This window comes from Haemaphysalis longicornis, unplaced genomic scaffold, assembly GCF_048455015.1.
Source record: "Haemaphysalis longicornis isolate Haplotype H1 unplaced genomic scaffold, Haemaphysalis longicornis Haplotype H1 scaffold_10, whole genome shotgun sequence".
NCBI lineage: Eukaryota > Metazoa > Arthropoda > Arachnida > Ixodida > Ixodidae > Haemaphysalis > Haemaphysalis longicornis.
In genome coordinates this window covers 61,356,591-61,376,803 of record NW_027526204.1, presented here as the reverse complement: position 1 = coordinate 61,376,803, position 20,213 = coordinate 61,356,591, and the positions used below count along the sequence as shown (strand labels likewise).

The window sequence follows — 20,213 nt, the reverse complement described above, 5'->3', positions numbered from 1 at the left end:
TCTTAGCTTGCTTGTGCGCTCGATTTTTCCTCCCCAAAGCTCGTTTAAGTTCAGCAGAAAACCAACGCGGAAAATTGCCTTTCTTTTCAAATTTTCGGGGAACAAAGCTCCTCAAGCCATCGTGAACAACTTCAGTAAAAAAATCGGTCTGTTCATCAACGTCGTTGAGGTTAGCGATTGGTGACCAATCAGTGTTACTAAGAAAGTGAAATAAACCAATGTAGTCACCACGAGCAAAGTCGTAACTACTGCTTCCTGGTGTGCAAACAGGGGGACTGTAATGGAGGAGAGATACGTTATGCAACGAAATATGTAATGACGGATGAAACTTGTCCGGTTTTACGAGATTAGTATCACTGCGCGAGACGACGACAGCTTCCAAGCTAGTCAGACACAAATCTAAGACGTTCCCACATGAATTCCTAATGAGGTTGCACTGCTGCAAGGAAGTAAAGGAAATAAAATCAAATAGAAAGTCACACTTCGGAGATATTGGGTGAGACGCCTCACTGACCCGCTGAGTCTCCCAAGAAATCCCCGGTGCGTTAAAGTCCCCAGTGACAAGGAAATGGTGATCACTGTGAGATATTACAGTAGTTTCGATTGTGTTAAGGATATTTCTGAACTCACTGGCATGTGTCTCGGGGGAAATGTAGTATGTACACACTAAGAGCCGTTCACCCCGATCACAAAACACCTCTAACCAAATACACTCACTCTCTAATTCAAGGTCAAGGCGGCGTTTACACTTGATGGAGTCATGTAGGGCAATAAGCACACCACCGCCCCGTTGTTTATCGTGCAACGGGTCACGGTCATGCCGGAAAACTTGGTAATGCGGAGGGAACAAGGTATTGGAACTTATGTCCGGGCACAACCAAGTTTCTGTTAGAATAATTATAGGCCAGCAAGAAGAAACGACATTTGAGAAGAATTCAGCTGACTTTGTGCGAAGTCCACGGACGTTCTGATAAAAGCAATCAAAGCTACTATTACCTGCCATCATCATCAAGTCGTTGCTGCTCTGCATGAATCATTTTTTCATGCAATTCACCACGGAAGGGCTTGAAAAGACAGTGCCGAGGCCACAGCGCAGGGTCTTTGAGCCGCTCAAAACACGCGTCGTCAACAGCGACGTAGAAAGAGGCGTAAGAGTCATGCCTCGTCTTTAAACGTTTGCACACAATCGGGGCGGCCCCCACACTGGACAGGTGCTCGAAAACTTGAGCTGAAGTTGTAGCCGGAACCAGTTTTGTTACAAACACAGCTTTTGGGGGCTTGCGACGGCTGACAGCCACAAGACCAGATCCCTCAGATACACCAACAGCCAGGGGACGCGGTACGGAGTTCTTGGGAGTGCGTTGCTGCAGGGGTAGGTGCAGGGGCGGATGGTCCAGGCGATGGGATTTCGAAGAAACCACCTTCGAGCTGGGATCGGCCGAGAGAGGCGATGCGGCAGGCGAGGCGCTCTGCGACAGCGGAGTGGGGGGTATTGTTTCCGCGGACGACGCGGTTGGAAGCGGCGGGAACTCGGCTAGCCGAGAGGGGGAAGGAGGGTCTCTCCTCAGCCGAGTCAGATCTGTGCGCAGTGCACGCACCTCCTGCCGCAGGGTCTTCACGACGTCGGCGTGAGCTTCAGCCTTTGTCGCGTTGTCCCGGCGCAGCCGCTCATTGTCCTCTCCCAACCTGGTAACCTGATCGGAGAGGAAGGAAATTCCTTCCAGGGCGTCCACGAGAAGGGCGCGCATGGACAGCAGCTCGGCCGCAAGGTCAACAGGTTGGGTGGCGGGGGCTGTGCGGGGAGGGCTCGACGAAAGGGTCGCCGCAGAAGCAACGCCGCCGTAGTCGTCGTTAGGGCTAGCCACCACACACGGCGACGAGGCAGACTTGCAGGCATTGCACACAAAACGACGCGCGCCCGACTTAATAGACTGTAGGTCCTCGTCCGGCAACGTTATGCACTTTGCGTGAGCACGCCTGTTGCACTCACCGCAACGAAGAAATTTCTGTTTCCCGTAGAAGACGCACGAGCACAGAACACACGCATCCTTACTGGGCGCCATAATAATAATACATTGGAAATGATTATTATTATGATGATGATGATGATGAAAGCTTTTAACCAAGATAGTCGTACTTTGGAGGAAAAAGCGGTTACTGGTTAGATACGTACGGTCATACGTTACAGTGCAAAGACATAATTAGCTCTAACTGCGCGCACGCATTGAAGGAGAAGGTGGGGGAAACACGTTTTAAGCACCCTAGGTTGTCAAAATAAGGCAGTTGAGAGCAAGGCTTCTCTCTTCGCCGACTTGTTGCCACGGGACGTAATGTCGTTAGACCCACCTACTCAGATGACTCGCGTTTCCCCTGGTGCATGCGAGTGGGAAGATCTCCTTAATTCATTACGGGTGTTACGAGAGAGCTCATGACTGTCTTCACATTGCATAGGGGCCCTCAGCGACTACAACAAGAGAAAGGCAGTTAGCTTGTTGTTTTTTTTTCTCTCCTCGGGTCGTTGGGTTTCACGACCACATGGAAAATAACTCGCTTTAAGAGCCATTGTTTGGAGGCGTGGGCGAGGCCGAGAGAAAGTGGGAGGGTGGCGAATGACAGAAGATGCCGATGCCTGTGTCTTTGATGTGTCTATCCTTAATGAGCAGCACGGTTTGATTGCTCTACTATTTGTTGACGCCTCCGCTCATTCAAGAAAAACAAAACAACAGACACAATGGCGCCCCCAGCAGGGCGTATATTTTTCTGATTTATTGATTGTAGGGTTAATTAACGTGCCGACGTAACGCAGGCGATGAGGCGCGCCGTAGTGGAGTACTCCGGCTTAATTTTGAACACCCGGGGATGCGTATATTTTTCTTCATCTCTTCACCGTTATTCTTGTCCTCGCAAACCGCGTACTTCTGTAGCGTCAATGGCCGTAATGAGTGCGAAAAGAAACTACTTTGGCCTTTACTCTCCGGGAGACAGAAAAGTCTGCTAGCGCGCTTTTGTGTGTTCGCAAGATCGGGGTCCAAAGAGACTTGAATATCTTGAAGACTCGGGTGTAAGTATATAGGCTACTCGGGCTTGTGTCTGTCCTGGGTGTATTTCAAAATCATATCGTATGGTCCTTTTGTACAGTATACACTGAGAAACGCAGCAAAAACAAACCCTCATAAAAATTTTTACCAACATTGAGTTCAATGTTTGTTGACAAAAGTCGACAAAAGCTACCAACATTGAGTAGACTGTCTACTCACTGTCTATAGACTTCCTAGCAACAGCCTACCAACTTTTTGTCAACCATTGGCCACCGTGTTTGAACTGAAACGTTTCTGTAGACTTTCTACAGAAAGTTTCTTGTAGACTTTATACTCAATCGCTGTTGCTAACCGAAGCGTTTCTGACAGGATATTCGAAACGTGATGCAGTGAGAAAAGCCGGCCATTCCTAGACCGTGGTGTCAATACAGCTTAATAGAACGTCGTCATTATTGCCCTTTAAAAGATCGTTTAGTGGGAGCAAAAATGAAAAAAAAAAAAAAAAGAAAGCAGAAACATCTAGATTAGGCCTCGGGAACCTCGTCTGCGAGGGTTCACATTTTGCGGAGCCACACATCCACACGCGCACTTTCTGAAACACAACACAACAAACAACACAACCCCAGCTCACAAACGTACTACATCAGAAAATCCACAAGCGCTTGCAAACAGGACACCGACACCGCACAAATGCTAGCAGTGCACTTCATGTATATATACCCGCCAGCCGCGGGATGCCGATGCCGCGGTGAGGCGCGCCTCTCATTGCATGTTTACAAAACTACGCGTTATTATTTCCAAAATATATTACCGCGAAACACTGGAACGTGAGCAATTGCACATATCTTCATGTTTACTTTATTGTTGCAAGCTGTAACTAAACAAAACGGAAATCTGGAATGGGTTGCGCGCCGCGTTTCGGCTGCCTCCGGTGATTGACGCGTTTCTCCCGGAGGTACGCAAAGAGGGAGGGGCGCCGCTGGCGGTTGGCCGAGAGCGACCAAAACATCTGCGCCGGCCGTATTAGGTGGGCATAGCAGGCGATTTTAGATTATCGCCGTTGTTGGAGACACGTCCAGTAGTCTGTCGCGAAATATTTACTGGCATAATTCGTTCCTTTCAACCATGCATGGCACTTAGCTTGCGCAAATCAAAACACAGTGACGAGCGGTTGCGCGTGGTTGATGCCGCTGGCTGGCGCTTGTTCGGAACCGCTGAATAGTCATGTTGATCACCGTGAAGAGTGAAAGCGAGCGGGTCGTGAAGTACCAACCCGTGCGGCTGAGGGACGAACTGGTTGTTCCGAGGGAGAAACTGCGCGGCTCGAGGTACGAACAGTGAAAGTTGCTCCCTTTTGCTGCACAAGTGTGAAGATACATGCAGAGAGAGAGGGAGAGAGAAAGATACGTGTGTGTGTGTGTGTGTGTGTGTGTGTGTGTGTGTGTGTGTGTGTGTGAGAGAGAGAGAGAGAGAGAGTATGTGTGTCTGTGTGCGTACGTGCGTGCAGGCGCTCGGGCGCGCGTGTGTTTGTGTGTGTGTGTGTGTGTGTGTGTTTAAAACCTGATTCAAACAAAGTAACGTAATTTGGTTAAAGTCAAGTAAATAGTTTGTCCCCAAATATTGTGAACCTGTCCTGGTATTTAGCAAAAACCAATATGAATTAATTGAAATCGGACTCCAGGACGAAGGAAAAAGATGTTTGCGTTAAATTCAACTTGAGACAAAGCGTGTCAAAACACTTTTAGTGGTCATCCTACAGAAGCTCGTCAACAGACAAATGTCAACAAAAATGAGGTAGACTTTCTATATACAACCGTCAACAGACAAATGTCAACGTGAATTAAGTAGACTTTCTACATACAACAGTCAACAGACGGGTGTCAACATACATTCAGTAGACGTTTTACAGACGACTGTCAATAGAATGTAAGAGTATGTAGGATAGCAATAAAGTTGGTAGGATGTCAACAGAACGTCTACAGAATGTAAAAAAGCATTTTTGTAAGGGAATACTTCAATTTGGGGGTTTCTGCTTGCTCTAACAGTTTCTGGATCGTGCAGCGTGCGTGTGGTCTTTTCCATGGTAATTTGCACCAGGAAAAAGAACGCACGTCAGCCGGTCATTCGGTAAAGGCAGCGGACACCCGGTGAGACGACATGTAGTGCAACTTGAGCAGGACGTTAGTTGGCAGTGATCGATTATACTGTCTTCCTATCGATTTAGTCTGTGATAACCGGAAGGTAACTTTATTCGAATTCTTCACCGTGATTGCGAGGGGTCTGTGGGGTGAAATCGACATCCGGGCTTCACTAATTTTCTGTCCGCGTAAGAGTTGTTACTCTGAGAGCCGTGTTTATATGTTTTATATGACGCGGTAGCCCCTTGCCACTTTGTGAGAGTTTTGCGGGGTTGTCAGGTTGAATAAAACAATTCAAGCGAAAAAAAATTATGCGCTATTGCACTCTGCGAAGGTGGGTAACCAACGAAACCGGAGAGTCTGGACCACACGTGACCTCCCCTTAACGGAGACACAAGGGATGTAAAATTTAAAATAGGAAACACCTTCTCTGGGCAACGGGACCTCCGCCCGGAGGAGCCGCATGAAACGAGACATGGAATGGTTTAGAAAACCGACAAAGAGAGAGTGCCGACAACGTGGACATGGCCGACGCGGGTATAAACAAGGAATAACAAGGAATAGGAATAACAAGAGATTATCTAATCTCATACCCTCACGGGAATAACACCGAAAAGCAAGAAAGAACAACGCTGTTTCGGTTGTCGCGTTCCTGTAATAAGGATTACAAAGAGGGTAATGAGCCTAAACTAAAAGCGCTCACGCATTGCACAGTTTCAGGAATTTCTGAAGCTTGTTTGCAGTGAGGGTGGGCCAACAAAACTACTCCAAATCTCCAACTGGGGACGAAATGGACAGTCCGTTCTTCCAGCAACAAAAGAATTGAATACAGTCCTGCCAAACACCAGCCGACGGCTGCTCAATTTAGAAAAAAAAAAAAAAAAAAACAGAGTTGTGTTGCTCTTCCTGCATTTTTTACCGGTTTGTCTCTTCATTTTTCTCTGAGCTCATACATTAGGTTACAGCGGGTGGAACACAAGCTACATCGTGAAAGCCACGTCATGAATGGCGATGTCATATTCTTTTCTCAGTGCGATAGCACGTGTACTCTACTTAGCAGGATTTTGCGTGTGTTAGCTGAAGACTTAAAGACAGCGACACCGCTTTAAGGAGGGAGCCGAACTGTTTGCAGCTCAGCGGGGGGGGGGGGGGGGGGAGGGGGGGGGGAGAGAGAGTTGCAGACATGCGGTAGCCTAAAGGGCAAAAAACAGTGCGGCAAAAGGCCTATTTCCGCACGCGTAATTTTCCTTTCCGAAACCGGCCCGGTAGCCTTCCGGAGGGTTCTGGCGGCTGCCGAACCTGTTTCCGGGGATGAATAACGAGTGCAAAAACCCGTTTTTCCCGGCACATATGTTTCCCCATTACCGTTAGGCCTAACGGCATGGTTTCAGTTCTGTGGTCGAAAAACGTTACACGAAGCTCGATATACCAGTTTGAAGGCGCTTTACGGGCTGTTAAGATTCCGTTGAAATTGCCAAACGTTAATTTTAAATGTCGGGCTTACAGGGGCCATTGCCAAAACATCCTAGTCATAGTAATAAAGCGAACAAAAGGATGAAAGCCCACACTAAGGTGTGAGACTTGAAGGTAGCACAGTGGTGCGCAACAGTAGCGTTTTTGCTGTTCTTCGCCTCGCGGCGTTGTTTAAGCCTCGCCGCCGCACCAGAGACCACGCCTGGATTTTCGTGTTCTCTTATCCCACATGGTTCTGCGCCGCACGTGACCTTCCTTCGTGGCGCGCGCTTATCGCATTCATCCTCCACGCCCCGCGCACGGGTCACGCGCACGTCCCATTTCCCTGCTCGCCTATCTCTCCCCGTTATGGGCAAAGGGGGCGTGATTTGACCTCTAGCACTCAAGGGCAAAGCTGGCCACCCCGAAAAAACTGCCCGAGGCAGCGTAGTATATCTTTTGCTAAAAAAATGCACGGGGGAAAAAGACGATGAAGACGCTTTCGCGCCACCATCTTAGGCTACACAAGCGTATACGTCCTCTGCAACTCGAATCAAGCTTGCAACAGTGCCACATGCCCGAAGATGTGCACTGGCACTGGACGACACTTTGTAAACTAGCCAATATGCTCTATCATTCAGGTGAATTCCAATCAGTCAGTCAGTCAGTCAGTCAGTCAGTCAGTCAGTCAGTCAGTCAGTCAGTCAGTCAGTCAATCAATCAATCAATCAATCAATCAATCAATCAATCAATCAATCAATCAATCAATCAATCAATCAAGCGGTAGGAGGGTCGAGTACAAGAAACCTCTGCATGCGCTCTCATCCAGTGTGCGTGACCTGAAGCCCCTGCGAAAGACAATCAGATGGCTCTTTGTAAGAAGGCATGTAGGCTTCCTTTGCGACATATTCCGTGGTTGGAACCGCTGAACCCCGTGCAGTTTGCTTTCGCGGCATTCTCTGCCGTGTATACGCCATTTGCCGCGTGACAGCAAAGCTAAACAAAATGAAGCTAAAATCTACGAGAGGCACGCGCAAGTATGAAAATGTTGCTCAAAGCGTGTTCCGTTCTAGAAATAGCACGCTGGCCTTCCACAGCTGTTATGCTGCTAGTCCGATTGTTCGAAGTGTTTTTCTTTATCATGATCTCAGTCCCTTTCCAGCTGCGTCAAAAAGAAGGCTCGGGAGGAGGACTGTGTTCCCGCCAAGTGCTCTTTTCTCCGCCCTCGCCTGCTGCGTGCCGGCATTGCCTGTTTTTAGCCCAGCAAATCACAGCTTAGCTGCGTCCGCTACGTCATCCCCGAGTAGTGGCTTCTTTCTCTCGTGTCTTTTTTGAGCATCATTGTTCTCTCTGGAAAAATGTTTACGTTGTTATTTTTTGGCTTGATTCACAAAGACGGAGTGGGCGAGAGTTCTGCTAATCTCTTTTACAAACCTCGGCTTCATTCATTCAGTGGGGCTGGCGGTTCGTTTCGAAAGGTTACAGCTGCGCTTCCAAAAACTCGGCCGTAGAAAGAGAAATACGTCGTAGAAGGACCGGCCCTAAGCAAGGCCGGACAATGGATCCGGCTATATTGAAGGTAGGGTGGCTGGTCGTCTTCTTCCGCAAAGCCTGCGTAGTTAATAAGGCGTTCAGCATACTCTCAAACCGCTGGTTTGCGTACGTCTGATCAGTTACCCTCGAACAAGTCACAGTGACGCGAGTAGGGTGATATTCGGTTCCGAAGTGTTTGTTGCAGAAGTACTTCGTCAATTTCCGCAAGGCTGCTGACTACGACGCAGCGGTGAAGGGCGTATCAAAACAGAACTAAATCTCAATATGTCGCCCCTTCCTCCAGTATTTTTTATTTATAATAAGGCGAGCGTGCCAACACAAAAGGCGAGGATATATAGTATACATTTTCGGGCTGGTTGCAGTCGTAAGAGGGCAACATACAACCATTTTTGCATGTGTGGTTATTCAGTTGTTCGAAGTGTTTCTGAAGTAAAACATACATGTCTCTCACCACAATCGCAGTACGTGAAGCGCTTATAGTGGTTTTGGTGCTTTTTATATTGCTAGGAGCTTGCCTGCCTCTTCTTCCGTCACCTTTCTTCATCTGGACGTCTTTTTTTTGCGTGACGTCCGCACACCTGTCCCCGCTTTACGTGGGCAAGCAGGGCCTCAACTTCTTTTATCTGTCTCTGTCACTTTTGTTCTGCGAAATCACCCCCTCGAACAACATCTTCACTACTGAAGATCATCAGGGACCTATCTATGCAAGCACGGGCTGTTGATACTGGAGCCACCCTGCTGCCTTGACAATGTTTTGTCAAAAATGGTTTCTGATCACTGGAAGGAAAAAAATATTTATACGCACGCTGAGCGTAAGAAACCAAACAATTCGGTGGTCTAATCTCCACTTTTTCCTTTTGTCTATTCGCAGGCTTCCGTGACGCGGCGGTGAATCTTCAAGCATGACCAGTGAAGGGCAAGTCTTCTGCGTTCTGGCCACATTTTCCTCTAAGTGCTGTGGGCTGCTGCGCTGAGCGCCTTGAGAACCGGGACCCTTGGCCAGAGAGACAGCGAGGTATCGTGTTCTGGCCAGGATGACTTGGGAAGGCGTGGTTACGCATCGCAAGAAGAAGAAAGACGACTAGTTCGAGTCGGGGTGACGGAGGAGACAGTGCGAGACAGAATAGGGAGGAAAGAGCAGCGCGGCGCCGCTATGAAGCAAGAGTCCTGCGATGGCGATGTGCTACACAGGCCCAGATCTTGCTCTTCCTCGTCCACGCCAGAGAGCGACCTTTGTCGGGATGACGCTGACGACAATGGCTACTACGACTTTCCGATGGATTTGCGTAAGAAGTCACCCAGGAGTCCTGACTACCAGTCGGGCGACGACGACTGCGAGGAAGCGGAGACGGAGACAGCCACCAGACGGCGTTCGATTCACCCGGCCGCCCTTAACCACGCCTGGCAGAAAATATTCCTGAACGCCCTCCCTGCTCCCGCCGTGGCAGCCGCTTTCCAACATGCTCACAAGGGGCCTTCGGAGCTGACCGCAAGACTCATGGACATTGGAGAAGAGAAACCAGCGCCCTCGATCAGTGCCAGAAGTGGAGCAGAGTTGTACGCTGCTGGCAAGACGTGCCAGGACGACAAGGAAAATCAGTGCGCATGCGCATGCCGCGCGAAAAAAGACAGTGCGACTTCCGACGCCCTTCTAGACTTGCGAAAAGAACCGGCGAAACCAGAGACGCCATCGCGCGGTACACACACAAGCGGCCCGTACAAGACGGACAAAGACTCAAACCCGACCCTCATTCGGTTCCTCGAATCACGCGCGCTGTCAGCACAGCAGCAACAGCAGCAGCAACAGCAGCAGCAACAAGAACAGCCACAACAACAGCGGCAGGATGCCGACACGCCCGAAGACTTGTCGCCACACAAGACACCGCCTCCACATGCCGACAAGCACCAAGACCCCGGTGTAAAACGCGCAGCAAGCTGCCCCAAACTGTTTGAGATCACCAGTGAAAGCCTCGTGGAGCGGCTGATGCGTGCGCGCTGCAAGTCGGACAGTGAAATACAAAACCACCCGAACAACAGCAGCAGCTCAGCAAGGCCATCGAGCAACGAAGGGTTGGCTTCGCCACCACCCCGTGATCAGCGGTCGCCGTCGCTCACTCTGAAGCGGCGCATTCTGGGAGGGATATCTAGCCCTGATCGGGCTGCGATAAGGGACGAGGCCAGCTGCAAGCAGCCACGTATCCGCGTCGAAACCGTGTCCAAGCCGGGCTCGCGTCCGTGTTCGCCGACCTGCGACCAGAGGGTGCCGCAAGAGACGTTGCTGCAGCAGCTGCGACAGCTGGCGCCGGCGGCACTGCCGCTCAGCATCTACGCATACTACACGCAGATAATGCAGCGGCTACACGAGCACGAGCTGCTGAAGCGGCACCTCGAAGGCATGGCGGCCTCCGGCGTGCTCCCTAGCCAGCTGTTGGCACCGGCGACGCTGACCGCTGGGATGGCGCCAGGTTTGGAGCAGCTGGAAGAGCACGACGAGCTGGGGCAGGCAGCCGGGAACCACATCGACTCGTACAACTGCGGTATGCGTAAGAGGGCTCCCCGCGCGCTCACCGGAAAGCATGTCAAGCACGGCACCGGAGCCAGCCCATCCACCCTGCTCACACTTAGACACAAGATCCAGGAGCGACAACGGGCACGCCAGCTTGGGCTACTGGAACCAGGGGTCCGCACGCTGAAAGGAGACAGGTCGAGGAAGGGCTTCGGCAAAGGTTCATCCAATGGGAAGAAGCCGACGCTTAAGAAGTGAACTGTATGTGCGGTTACAAACACATTGGGTCGGGAGCCTAGGCTGGCTGATCGGGAGAGACAATTATACCTTGATGCTAGCAGTTGGGCAGATACACTCCCAGGGCCTAAACAATGTAAGGACATTTCGAAATAATGCGAACAAACTTCTTTTCTCTCTTCGTGTGCACTCTTAGTGAGCTGGATAGCCGGGAGGACGACCTAATGTTGAACAGAACTATCGAAATGCTCTGTTAGTGGTTATCGATATAACGTCCAGTATGACTCGAAATTCTACAAATCAGGGCCACAACGATATCCACTGAAACAGAAATTTGCTCTGACAAAAACTGTCCCTGTTCTATGTAAAACACCTCAAGGAGTGATATATTTCAAGACAACTCGCGATATCATGCAGCCCAGGGCCAACTGCAGAACAGGATATTTGGTCCTACGTGAGCGGCTCTGCAACGAAGCTACACTTCAGGCGGTATTACCCTTGAAATGGTTTGTACGTTTACATTTGAAAGAAGGTGCTGTCACAACAGAGGAAAATAACTGCAGGATTGGCGTAGGGAAGGTGCGGCGGCTGACATTCGGGGTCAGTAAGAACTTCAGCCTTAACAGGTGCGTGTAGGGGCAAAAGTTTTATTTTGCAGCCTTGCCGTGACCAGGGTTTAGTAACCAGTCTCAGCACAAGCATTAAACAATTACGTAAAGTTCGGTTGTAGTGCCTGGGATCGGTCTTAAAAAAGTGCTTGCTTTGTACAACAGTTCTTCCATATTTTATTAGATGAAGTAATGAGGTCATTTGAAAACAATATACTTCAAAGGGATTTTCAAAACTCGCTTGACTATTTGCTGTGAAAGAAAAAATAGCTCGAAAGTAAAATGAAAAGGCATCATCCGTGGTTACGCATTGAGCAATGAAAGTAACAACTAGAGCACAGTAACAGTACTCTATGCTGTTATCACTCCTTAAATATCTACGAGCCTGCTTAAGACCCCTTATATATCCCCATTATCTTACGGTATCTGTCATGCTGTTCTCTACCCATGCCCTAGGTATTTGCACTCTTAACTGCTATGAACATACTGAGCATTGATGCTTTAAACCTTAACGCGCAAGCCCTGAAATCGAATAAGAAAAAATAGTAAATATGTTACCCTAATTGATGAAACGAATGAATACTTCCGTAGTAAAGTAGACGAGAATTTAATCGAATTAAAATACAACATGCAACAATTTGTTCCTAAATAATTATTGTGAAGTCCAATTCATTTGTTTAAAATTAGCGCAGTTGATTTTAATTTTGCCAGACAATGTCCTGTAGTTCATATTCCGGTGCAATTCGAAGATTTTGGGTAGGCTGTTTTTTGGGGGTTTAAGTGTATAAGTTAAGAGGATTGTCAGCTGTGTTTTTTTCAGTGAGTACAAAGATGAGTTTCTGTAGACGCAGCACGGAACGTAATGTTTGACAGCCCGAAATACATTCCGTCCTATAAATTAAATTTATTCAACCAATGCATTCCAGAGCTTGCCGTTTATAGTAGCATATATATACACTGTATGTTGTCTTTTTTTCATTTATTTCACCATTTAAACATTCCAATCTTAGTATACGAGCAAGTGTAATCAGCCACATCACTATTCCTTCTTTGTGAAGAATTTGATTTGCTATATGTCTGGTCTAGGTTGTTTACTTGGCACCAGGTCTTCGTCGACAAAACCAGCAACCGAACGCATCGGCTAGGTGAAAGTTAAATCGGTTATCTTTGGTGAATCAATGCCTACTACATCTATAAAATTGCAGTTTTGTTGGCAACAAAAGTTATAACATTATATGCGAGGATAAGATGCGTTGGTTAAAATGAATACTTTCAAAATTAAAGGCTGTGCGAACTGCAGAATTCACGCTGGTGCCTCCATGAAAACTTGGTGTCAATAAATAACTTATTTTTGTTGAGAGTCTTTTTCTTAAAATTTTGTTGATTACTGCCACCACATCTTTTTATGTTCGTGAGAATGGTTTCTGCTTTTGCGGCGGCTTGTATCGTTCAAAAGTGCCCCCTAAGATTTCCAATGGGCCAACGTGGGATGACGTGGCTGTGTAATTTGTTTCCCTTCAGCACATCACTCAGTATATTATAAAGACTGCTATGTGAAGGAAAACGTGCGTGTAAATTTTGAATAACATTTTTTCACGTAGCTAAAATTACACTGCCAATGGTTGTAGTGCTTACAGGGAGTGGAAAGATTCGGAGCCTTTAATTCGTTTTAAGCGCAATGCAAAAGGTGCAGCAGTCCCAGCAATGCGCGAAAAATTTGTCCCGTACTGCCACCGGCGTGTGGGGCTTTCATACCATGGCTGAATGCGGGCCAAAAATGCGTTGCTGTGAAAACGGCGCGATGAATGTTTTGCGGAGATTTCTGATTTTTCTCCTGAAGACCTACTTACAATAAAGTGTCCGGTTAGACGCTGGAAGCCCACTGGCTTAGGATAATGTTCCGGCCTCGTCCAACAGCTGTCACTTTGCTTACATGAACCGCAAAGGGGGATGATGTACACGCGGTGCGCTATTTTTAAGTGGATGCGAGTCGCAACACAACTGCAGAGGAAATGATATTTTTGTACTATTCGATGTGTCTGTCTGTGTTGTCTTCTTTCAGTGTCTGTATTTATACCATACTTTTGTACTGATAAATGAAAACAATATTTTATCAATATTATGTGTGTTGTCTTGATTTCTTTCTTGCTGTTCTGCTTGCTGTATAGAGCAGGAATTTTATTCCACGACTATTACCACAAATGTTAACTAGAAATATTAGCAGTTCAAACACATTCCTTGTAAGCATTTTATTGCGTCCATATCCGGGTGAAATTAGATAGCGTAAAGGTTAGCCTCAAAGAGACCATTAAAGGTAAGTGGCCGAATTTCGTGCATTAATCAAGCTCATAGCAATGACCTTCGTAATAAAATTCCAATCAGACTGGCCAAACCACAGTGCCTACCTCACAACCCAGTATAAGCCACTCGCGTTCTCGAACACACGCGCAAGGATATACCCCGTTTGGCTGAATGACACAATGACGGCAATAAGCCTACCCTGGTGGGAACGTTTGCTTGATATACTAATGGGCCATGAAGGCGTGAAAGCTGTGAAAAAGAGGTGATTTGGGTACGTCAAATGACTATGTGGTCCCAAGTTCTGAGCTTGCAGTTAACACTTGTGGATTTTAATTCTTTACTTGCACTTGCACAATGACTCACTCAAACTTAAAGGAGCCATGAAGAAAAAACACAAGTTTGGTTCATTCAAAAGATTGTCTCGTTAGAATCATACTGACACCACTTTTAACGTAAACTTCGCTCAAATAAGCTACATAATTAGGAAAAACGGGAATGGTCATGCGACCCACCAGCTCATTTCCCGCAACAGAACCTGTGATGTCACATGGGCTAAGCTCTGCGATTGGCGGAGGCTGGCAGAAGCAGACGCAAATTAGGTAGAGCTTACAAACTAGACGAACGAGCGATTTGCGCTTAAATTTAGGGCACATTCTTTACAAAGCAATAAGAATGATGGGACAAACAGTGGAAGTTACGAAAGCACATGTAAACATAGAAGTACTGATGCGTTCTGCTGTTCGTACTGCGCACAGCATGCTTTGGTTTAGCTGCACAGCACTACGGGGCTTGGGGTTGTCTCAGACGACACTGGCCGATTGACGCAAGCAACGGTGTCTTACGTGACCCCATTTGTCGAGCGAGCACTGTTTCAGGGAACGAATATTTTCTCCCAGAACAAAAACAAGCCATGTTTAAATGCGGGCAAAAACAAACCAAACGCTTGCCACGGTATGGTGGCGCCATCTAGGTTACGGAACGTAAAGAAACGCGGGAACAAACGAACAAACCAACACCGCTGTACAGGGTGGAGACAACCTTTGAACGGTCCCGTGCCGCCGCAATTGGGCCAACGGGCTCAACGCGTTATTCTTTTCGTTTCCCACGAGACCTAGCAACGCGAAACAGACAATATGATTCAAACTTCTTCAGTAAACCGCGTTGCGGCGATAATTTTAGTGCGGTTTTGACACAATGACTTGCTTCGGCGGCGAGCGAGCAACCGAACTTGGCGGCGCCAGCGTTACGTGTCTCTACCCTGTACGGCGGATGCGTGAATGAAGGTACTCTAGGCTGCAGAGCGGTCGGTTCCCGTGATGTCACTTGGGGCCACGAAAACGCACGATTGAGCGGGAAAATCAAAATTTTAACCTAAATTGTTTAATTTCTCAGTGAATAAAGCACCGTTTGTATCCGGACAAGCGCTGGGGGCACTATAAAACACGAAATCTTTCGAATAAAACCAACTTGCATTTTCTCTTCATGGCTCCTTTAACGATCGTGGAGAGGTTGCTTGGCAACTTCATCTTTTTTTTCCACCTTACAAATACCTTTCTCGTGAAGGTCGTTTAAAATTCGGTTGTATTGGAAACTGGCCGTATGGCGCATGTATGAAATACCGGGACCATAGCTTTTGCTTTTTTACTACGTGTACTGATTCATGTGAACCATCAGATACAACGGACGAAACTTCATGACTCGAGCAGCGTTATTGTTCTATTCGGTCCCCACGCGTGCGATTTTGGCGCGGGCTCTTGGTTATTTCAAATGCGGTGTTGGTATGTTTACAACCTCTAGTGGCATGTATGGCGAGTGCGAATCACTTAGCTGTGCTTATATAGGAGCTATCAGGCAGTAATAGAATATCATAGCATTGAGTGGGGGAAGATCAGATGACGGTGTGAGGGTGTTGAATAACTGCTATATTTTGTGTGACGGATGGCACACAGAGAAGGCCAAGCTTGGGCAGTGAAACACAAAAAATATAAGATAAGGTAGCGGAATGCTACAGAAACAGTGAAAAGGTCAAGACCGTGGTCAACAATCCAAATCGGAGATGCAAGTAGAACAAGCTCGTGCACGAACGTCTGGCTACGAAGATGAAGCTGTTCACAGTTGCTGTGAGGAGGCAGACCACTCATTGATAGAGTAAAATCTGAGTAGACGAGAGTACTAAGATACCTTAGCCAATAAGTAGCAAAAAAGTATGCAGGTGGAAGTGAAAGAAGAAACGTCGAAATAGGTAAATCTTTGAGGCCCTACGATGGTCCCCTTGGTGTAAAGAGTAACCTGAACATAAAGACTACATTGCACGTGGAGGTGAAAGAACGAACGTCGAAATAGGTAAATAGTCGAGGCCCTGCGATGGTCCCCTGGTGTAAAGAGTAACCTGCACATAAAGACTACATTGCACGTGGAGGTGAAAGAAGAAACGTCGAAATAGGTAAATACTCGAGGCCCTACAATGGTCGCCCTGGTGTAAAGAGTAACCTGAAGATAAAGACTACATTATTCCGGAAAGGTCTGAGAAATTGACACGAAAAGGCTTAAGCGCCAGCGAAAATTGAAATTGACTGCATTCGAATCGCAAGTCCCTGTATTGTGTAGGGTGTTGACGTAATATACGAGGTAAAATGTCAAGCTTCGTGCATGAGAACACATAAAGCTGGTAAAAGCAAACCAAACTTGGACTCAGAATTTCAAAATTACGCCAGAGAAAAAAATACGTGATGTTCACCTGAGAGTGTGCATTTAGCACAGGTGTACTGAACGACAGCCTAGCGACATAATCCCCTATTGAGCAACAGATGCATAGTTAAGTAAACGCCGGGAATAAAAAATCGTTCTGCTATCTTGCAGCCAGAATTACCATTTGACCACACGCACTAATCTAAAGAATCTATACCGAGAGTGAAATTCGAGTTTGCAGAGTTGCAAGAGCGTAACCCGACCAAAAGGTTCTACACTGGAGCCTACGACATGCCAATGCTATAAGAAACAAATTTTTCAGCCGTTCCACTCTGTGCACATGAATGACCAGGGTAGCTGCACCATAAAACAAATAAAGCACAGTTATTTGAGTACTCACGGAGAACACCTTATTACAAACTTCGTGTGAGTAACAAATCAACAGGACATCAACTTCTTCGCGGTTACCGCGATGGCCATAAGGTCTCTGTGTTACACGGTAAGTGGAATAGTGAGCACTGCCCGGACTTTCTTCGACAAGGTAGGGCTATACTCGGCCCCCTACGCTTCCATACCGCATGGGAACCGGATGAAACACCAGGCCAAACTACGCCAGAAGGAATCGTGCTGATCTCTCGCCATGTGCCACCGCAATGTTCACCGGTAAGTCTCCACCCATAAGAGGAAACGGGCTATCTTCACGAGGGATGCATGCAATGTTTGTAACAACGACCGTGACAGTACATGCAACGATGCCGTCTTCCCACGTCACTGTTCACTCTATACTGGTTCCCGTGCGCTCATGCTGGTGAGGGCGGCCACATTTACCAACTGCGGATTTAATTGATTGATTATGAGGTTTAGTGCGCCGACGCTACACAGGCGATGAGGCGCGCTGATGTGAATGGCTCCGGATTAATTTTGAGTACCTGGGGATCTTTAACGTGCGCTGAAATCTCGAACTCAGCCTCTTCTGAGTTAAAGCACTCGCTGTCTAATGGCTCGCTCTCCGAACGCAGCAGGATCCTGCGGCTATTTTGTGATTTTTCACGAGGCGAAAAATCTACGCGAAGCAAGACATGTACAGCTGCGCTGTAAAAATGGCAGGAGAAAAAGGCAAGGAAAAACTCTGCAAAAGGGACGGGTAAAATCTATGCACCCAGAGACAAAACTGGCAACATAACAAACATAATGGTATACTATGAAGAGATTAGCGGGAAATGTGTACGCAAGCGACGTTAAACAGAGAACCAGCTCGGTTCACGACTTCAGAACAATAAGAAAACGCGAGGTTTTCCATGAGGAACATTGTCAAAAGCCTTGATAAAAGCGCCTAAAAACTCTAACACTACACATGCGAGTAAATTACGTGGCGCTCATCAAGTCCAAAAACCCATGAGCTTCCAGTCGTAAGGCTGGATTTCTACCTCCATAAAACACCGCCCTTTACAGCGTTCGTTGAAGAGGCAAACCTTAATGCGATCACGACCAACTTCGCTAAACAAATTTTTCCCTCTTACTCAGTCTTCCGATCCCCCTAAGCCATAGTTTACAAAGCATACAGCAAGAGAACGCCATTTTCAAGCAACAGAATACAGCTCTAACGCAGCTAACAGAAATGAAAGCAAAGGTAGATCAATTAACTAAGCAAGTGAAACAAATATTCAAAACAGAATTTTGAGTAACTATATCGAGTGCTATCCTCCAAAAATTCGTAACTACCCACTGTGACCTCAGAAAGCCGGCTTGACCGTCGTCAACGCTACATGCACGAGATATATAAACAAATAGGTAAGCATTGCCGAAAACTCGACTACCACGCACCGAACACAAGAGTGACACAAGAGTTAGAAAGCATGAAAGCGCAGCGAAATCTCGAAAGCAGCACAAAAACCTAAGAAATACGCCCCTCTAGCTGCATCAGCGCCAACCCAACCGTAGTTAATAAATAATCATTTCCAAACAGAACAGCCGCCCTAAGGCTAATTAACAATGAAACTTCAGATTCCTTAGAGCAAACAGTCATCGTTTACTTTCAGTACAGCACGACACCTCCTTGACATCAGCAGAAAACGGGAACACAAAAATTGTTATTCCTTTTCGCAAAACTTGTCAGCGCGATAACCTATAAAATAACCGAATAGAGACGTCTGCTATACTTGAGTGCCTGAGTTTTTTTCACAAACGTTTTGAAATTCCTCCGAGTTCCCGGTATTGTTTACGCGTTGCTAGCCTCTTCGGCGATATTAAATGTGATTTCAGTCTTTTCTAAAGGAAAGAAAGGAAAGACTGAAATATATTTTAATATTTCATTTTAGTGCAGTTGACTAATACACAGAACAAATGTGCAGAGTTTGTTAGGATATAATCACATATTTTTTGGTGAGACAGAATAAGAACCTCTGGGTGGAGTTTGTCAAAAGGAAATCTGGATAGCCGAGAGGACGACATAAGGTTGAACAGAATTATCGTATTTCTTTTTTAGTGGGTATTGAATTTACGCCCCGCATGACTCGAAATTCTACAATAGAGGGCCGCAGAGAAACAGAAATCCACCAGAGATCCAAAGGTCGCAAATAATTGATCATGAGTCACGACAATCACATGACCCCGGATCCCCATCGTAACAATAAAACGGCGCAACACTCCTGGATTCTATACATCGAGTAAATGGAGCTTTCAATAGCTCCCCGGTACCACTTTAGTACAACCGGTTATACCCAATATCAACAGTACAAAAACGGGCCAACCGGCAAAGAGAATATGTTCCACCCGAAGGTGGAGAGAAATTAACGGGAAAAGCTATCTTGCGACCCACCGCCAGGGGGACGGGTCCGGGGGGACCCCCCTTGTACCCCCTAGGAAGAAGCCGGATGCGGTGGGTTGCTGGGAACGGCATCTGGATGGGTTATGAGAAAAAAGATGGGAATGGGGTGAGCAATTTTGCTCCGATCCAGTTGTCTGACTCTTTTTCAAGACTGATTGCTCAGCGAGGGCATCAGACAGTGCCAATTGCCAAATGTGCGGTCCCTGCCACGGGTAACCGCTCACCCATAGCGTCCGATACCAGGGCCCCAACCGTCGTAGACAGGAAGTACCCTATTTGTTAGCGACGGCCGACCCCCCCCCCCTCCCCCCCCCCCCCCTCCCCCCCCTTCCCCCCGCGGCCGATGCGTACTAACGCCCTCGATCGAAGGCCCCGCAACAGGTACTAACAAATCACCAGTGAAGCTTTCCACTATACACGGGTACTTGCAACACCTGCTTTTCACGGTCTCCGGACACCGGAAGTTTGTATGCGGACGGTACATCAACGGCCCGTTCGCAAGGTCCCTTCGGCAAGATAAGGGCCTATTCTTATATCCCCCTCTTTGCCTACTCTTTCGCTCATAGGAACAAGAGTCTTTGGGCATTACCTTGCATATGGCAGAGGAGATCGGTCCGGGCCTACTAGCCAGGAGAGTTTCCCCGGTCGGTGTACTAAGCTCACCATTCCTCGTTTTCCCCGTGCGGGACACCAAGTAGCTCGTGGTAGTACGTCCCTGCGGCTTGGGTGACGAGGTTCGCGTATGCCTCAGCTAGAGATATAGGCCCCTCGCAGCAAGGTTACAGGGGGGTGCGACCCCCCCCCCCGGCCCCATACGGACTGTACAACATCTAGCCCCCAATGACGTTATATGTTACAGGGGTA

General features: G+C 47.6%; 1 protein-coding gene across 4 annotated transcripts in view; it reads left to right on the top strand.

The window, feature by feature from the left end:
- The window catches only part of LOC144158627 (uncharacterized), a 351,003-nt gene extending 337,353 nt beyond the window's left edge, over positions 1 to 13,650 (top strand). For 3 of the 4 annotated variants that reach the window (XM_077689644.1, XM_077689646.1, XM_077689647.1), the window contains one exon: positions 9,054 to 13,650. In XM_077689644.1, the coding sequence (XP_077545770.1) occupies positions 9,336 to 10,946 (1,611 nt within the window). In that variant the 5' untranslated portion in view covers positions 9,054 to 9,335 and the 3' untranslated portion in view covers positions 10,947 to 13,650. Of the gene's footprint in view, positions 1 to 8,089; positions 8,208 to 9,053 lie in introns of those variants that run through there. The other variant, XM_077689645.1, reaches the window with a different exon arrangement.
- The last annotated feature ends 6,563 nt before the right edge of the window (positions 13,651 to 20,213 follow it).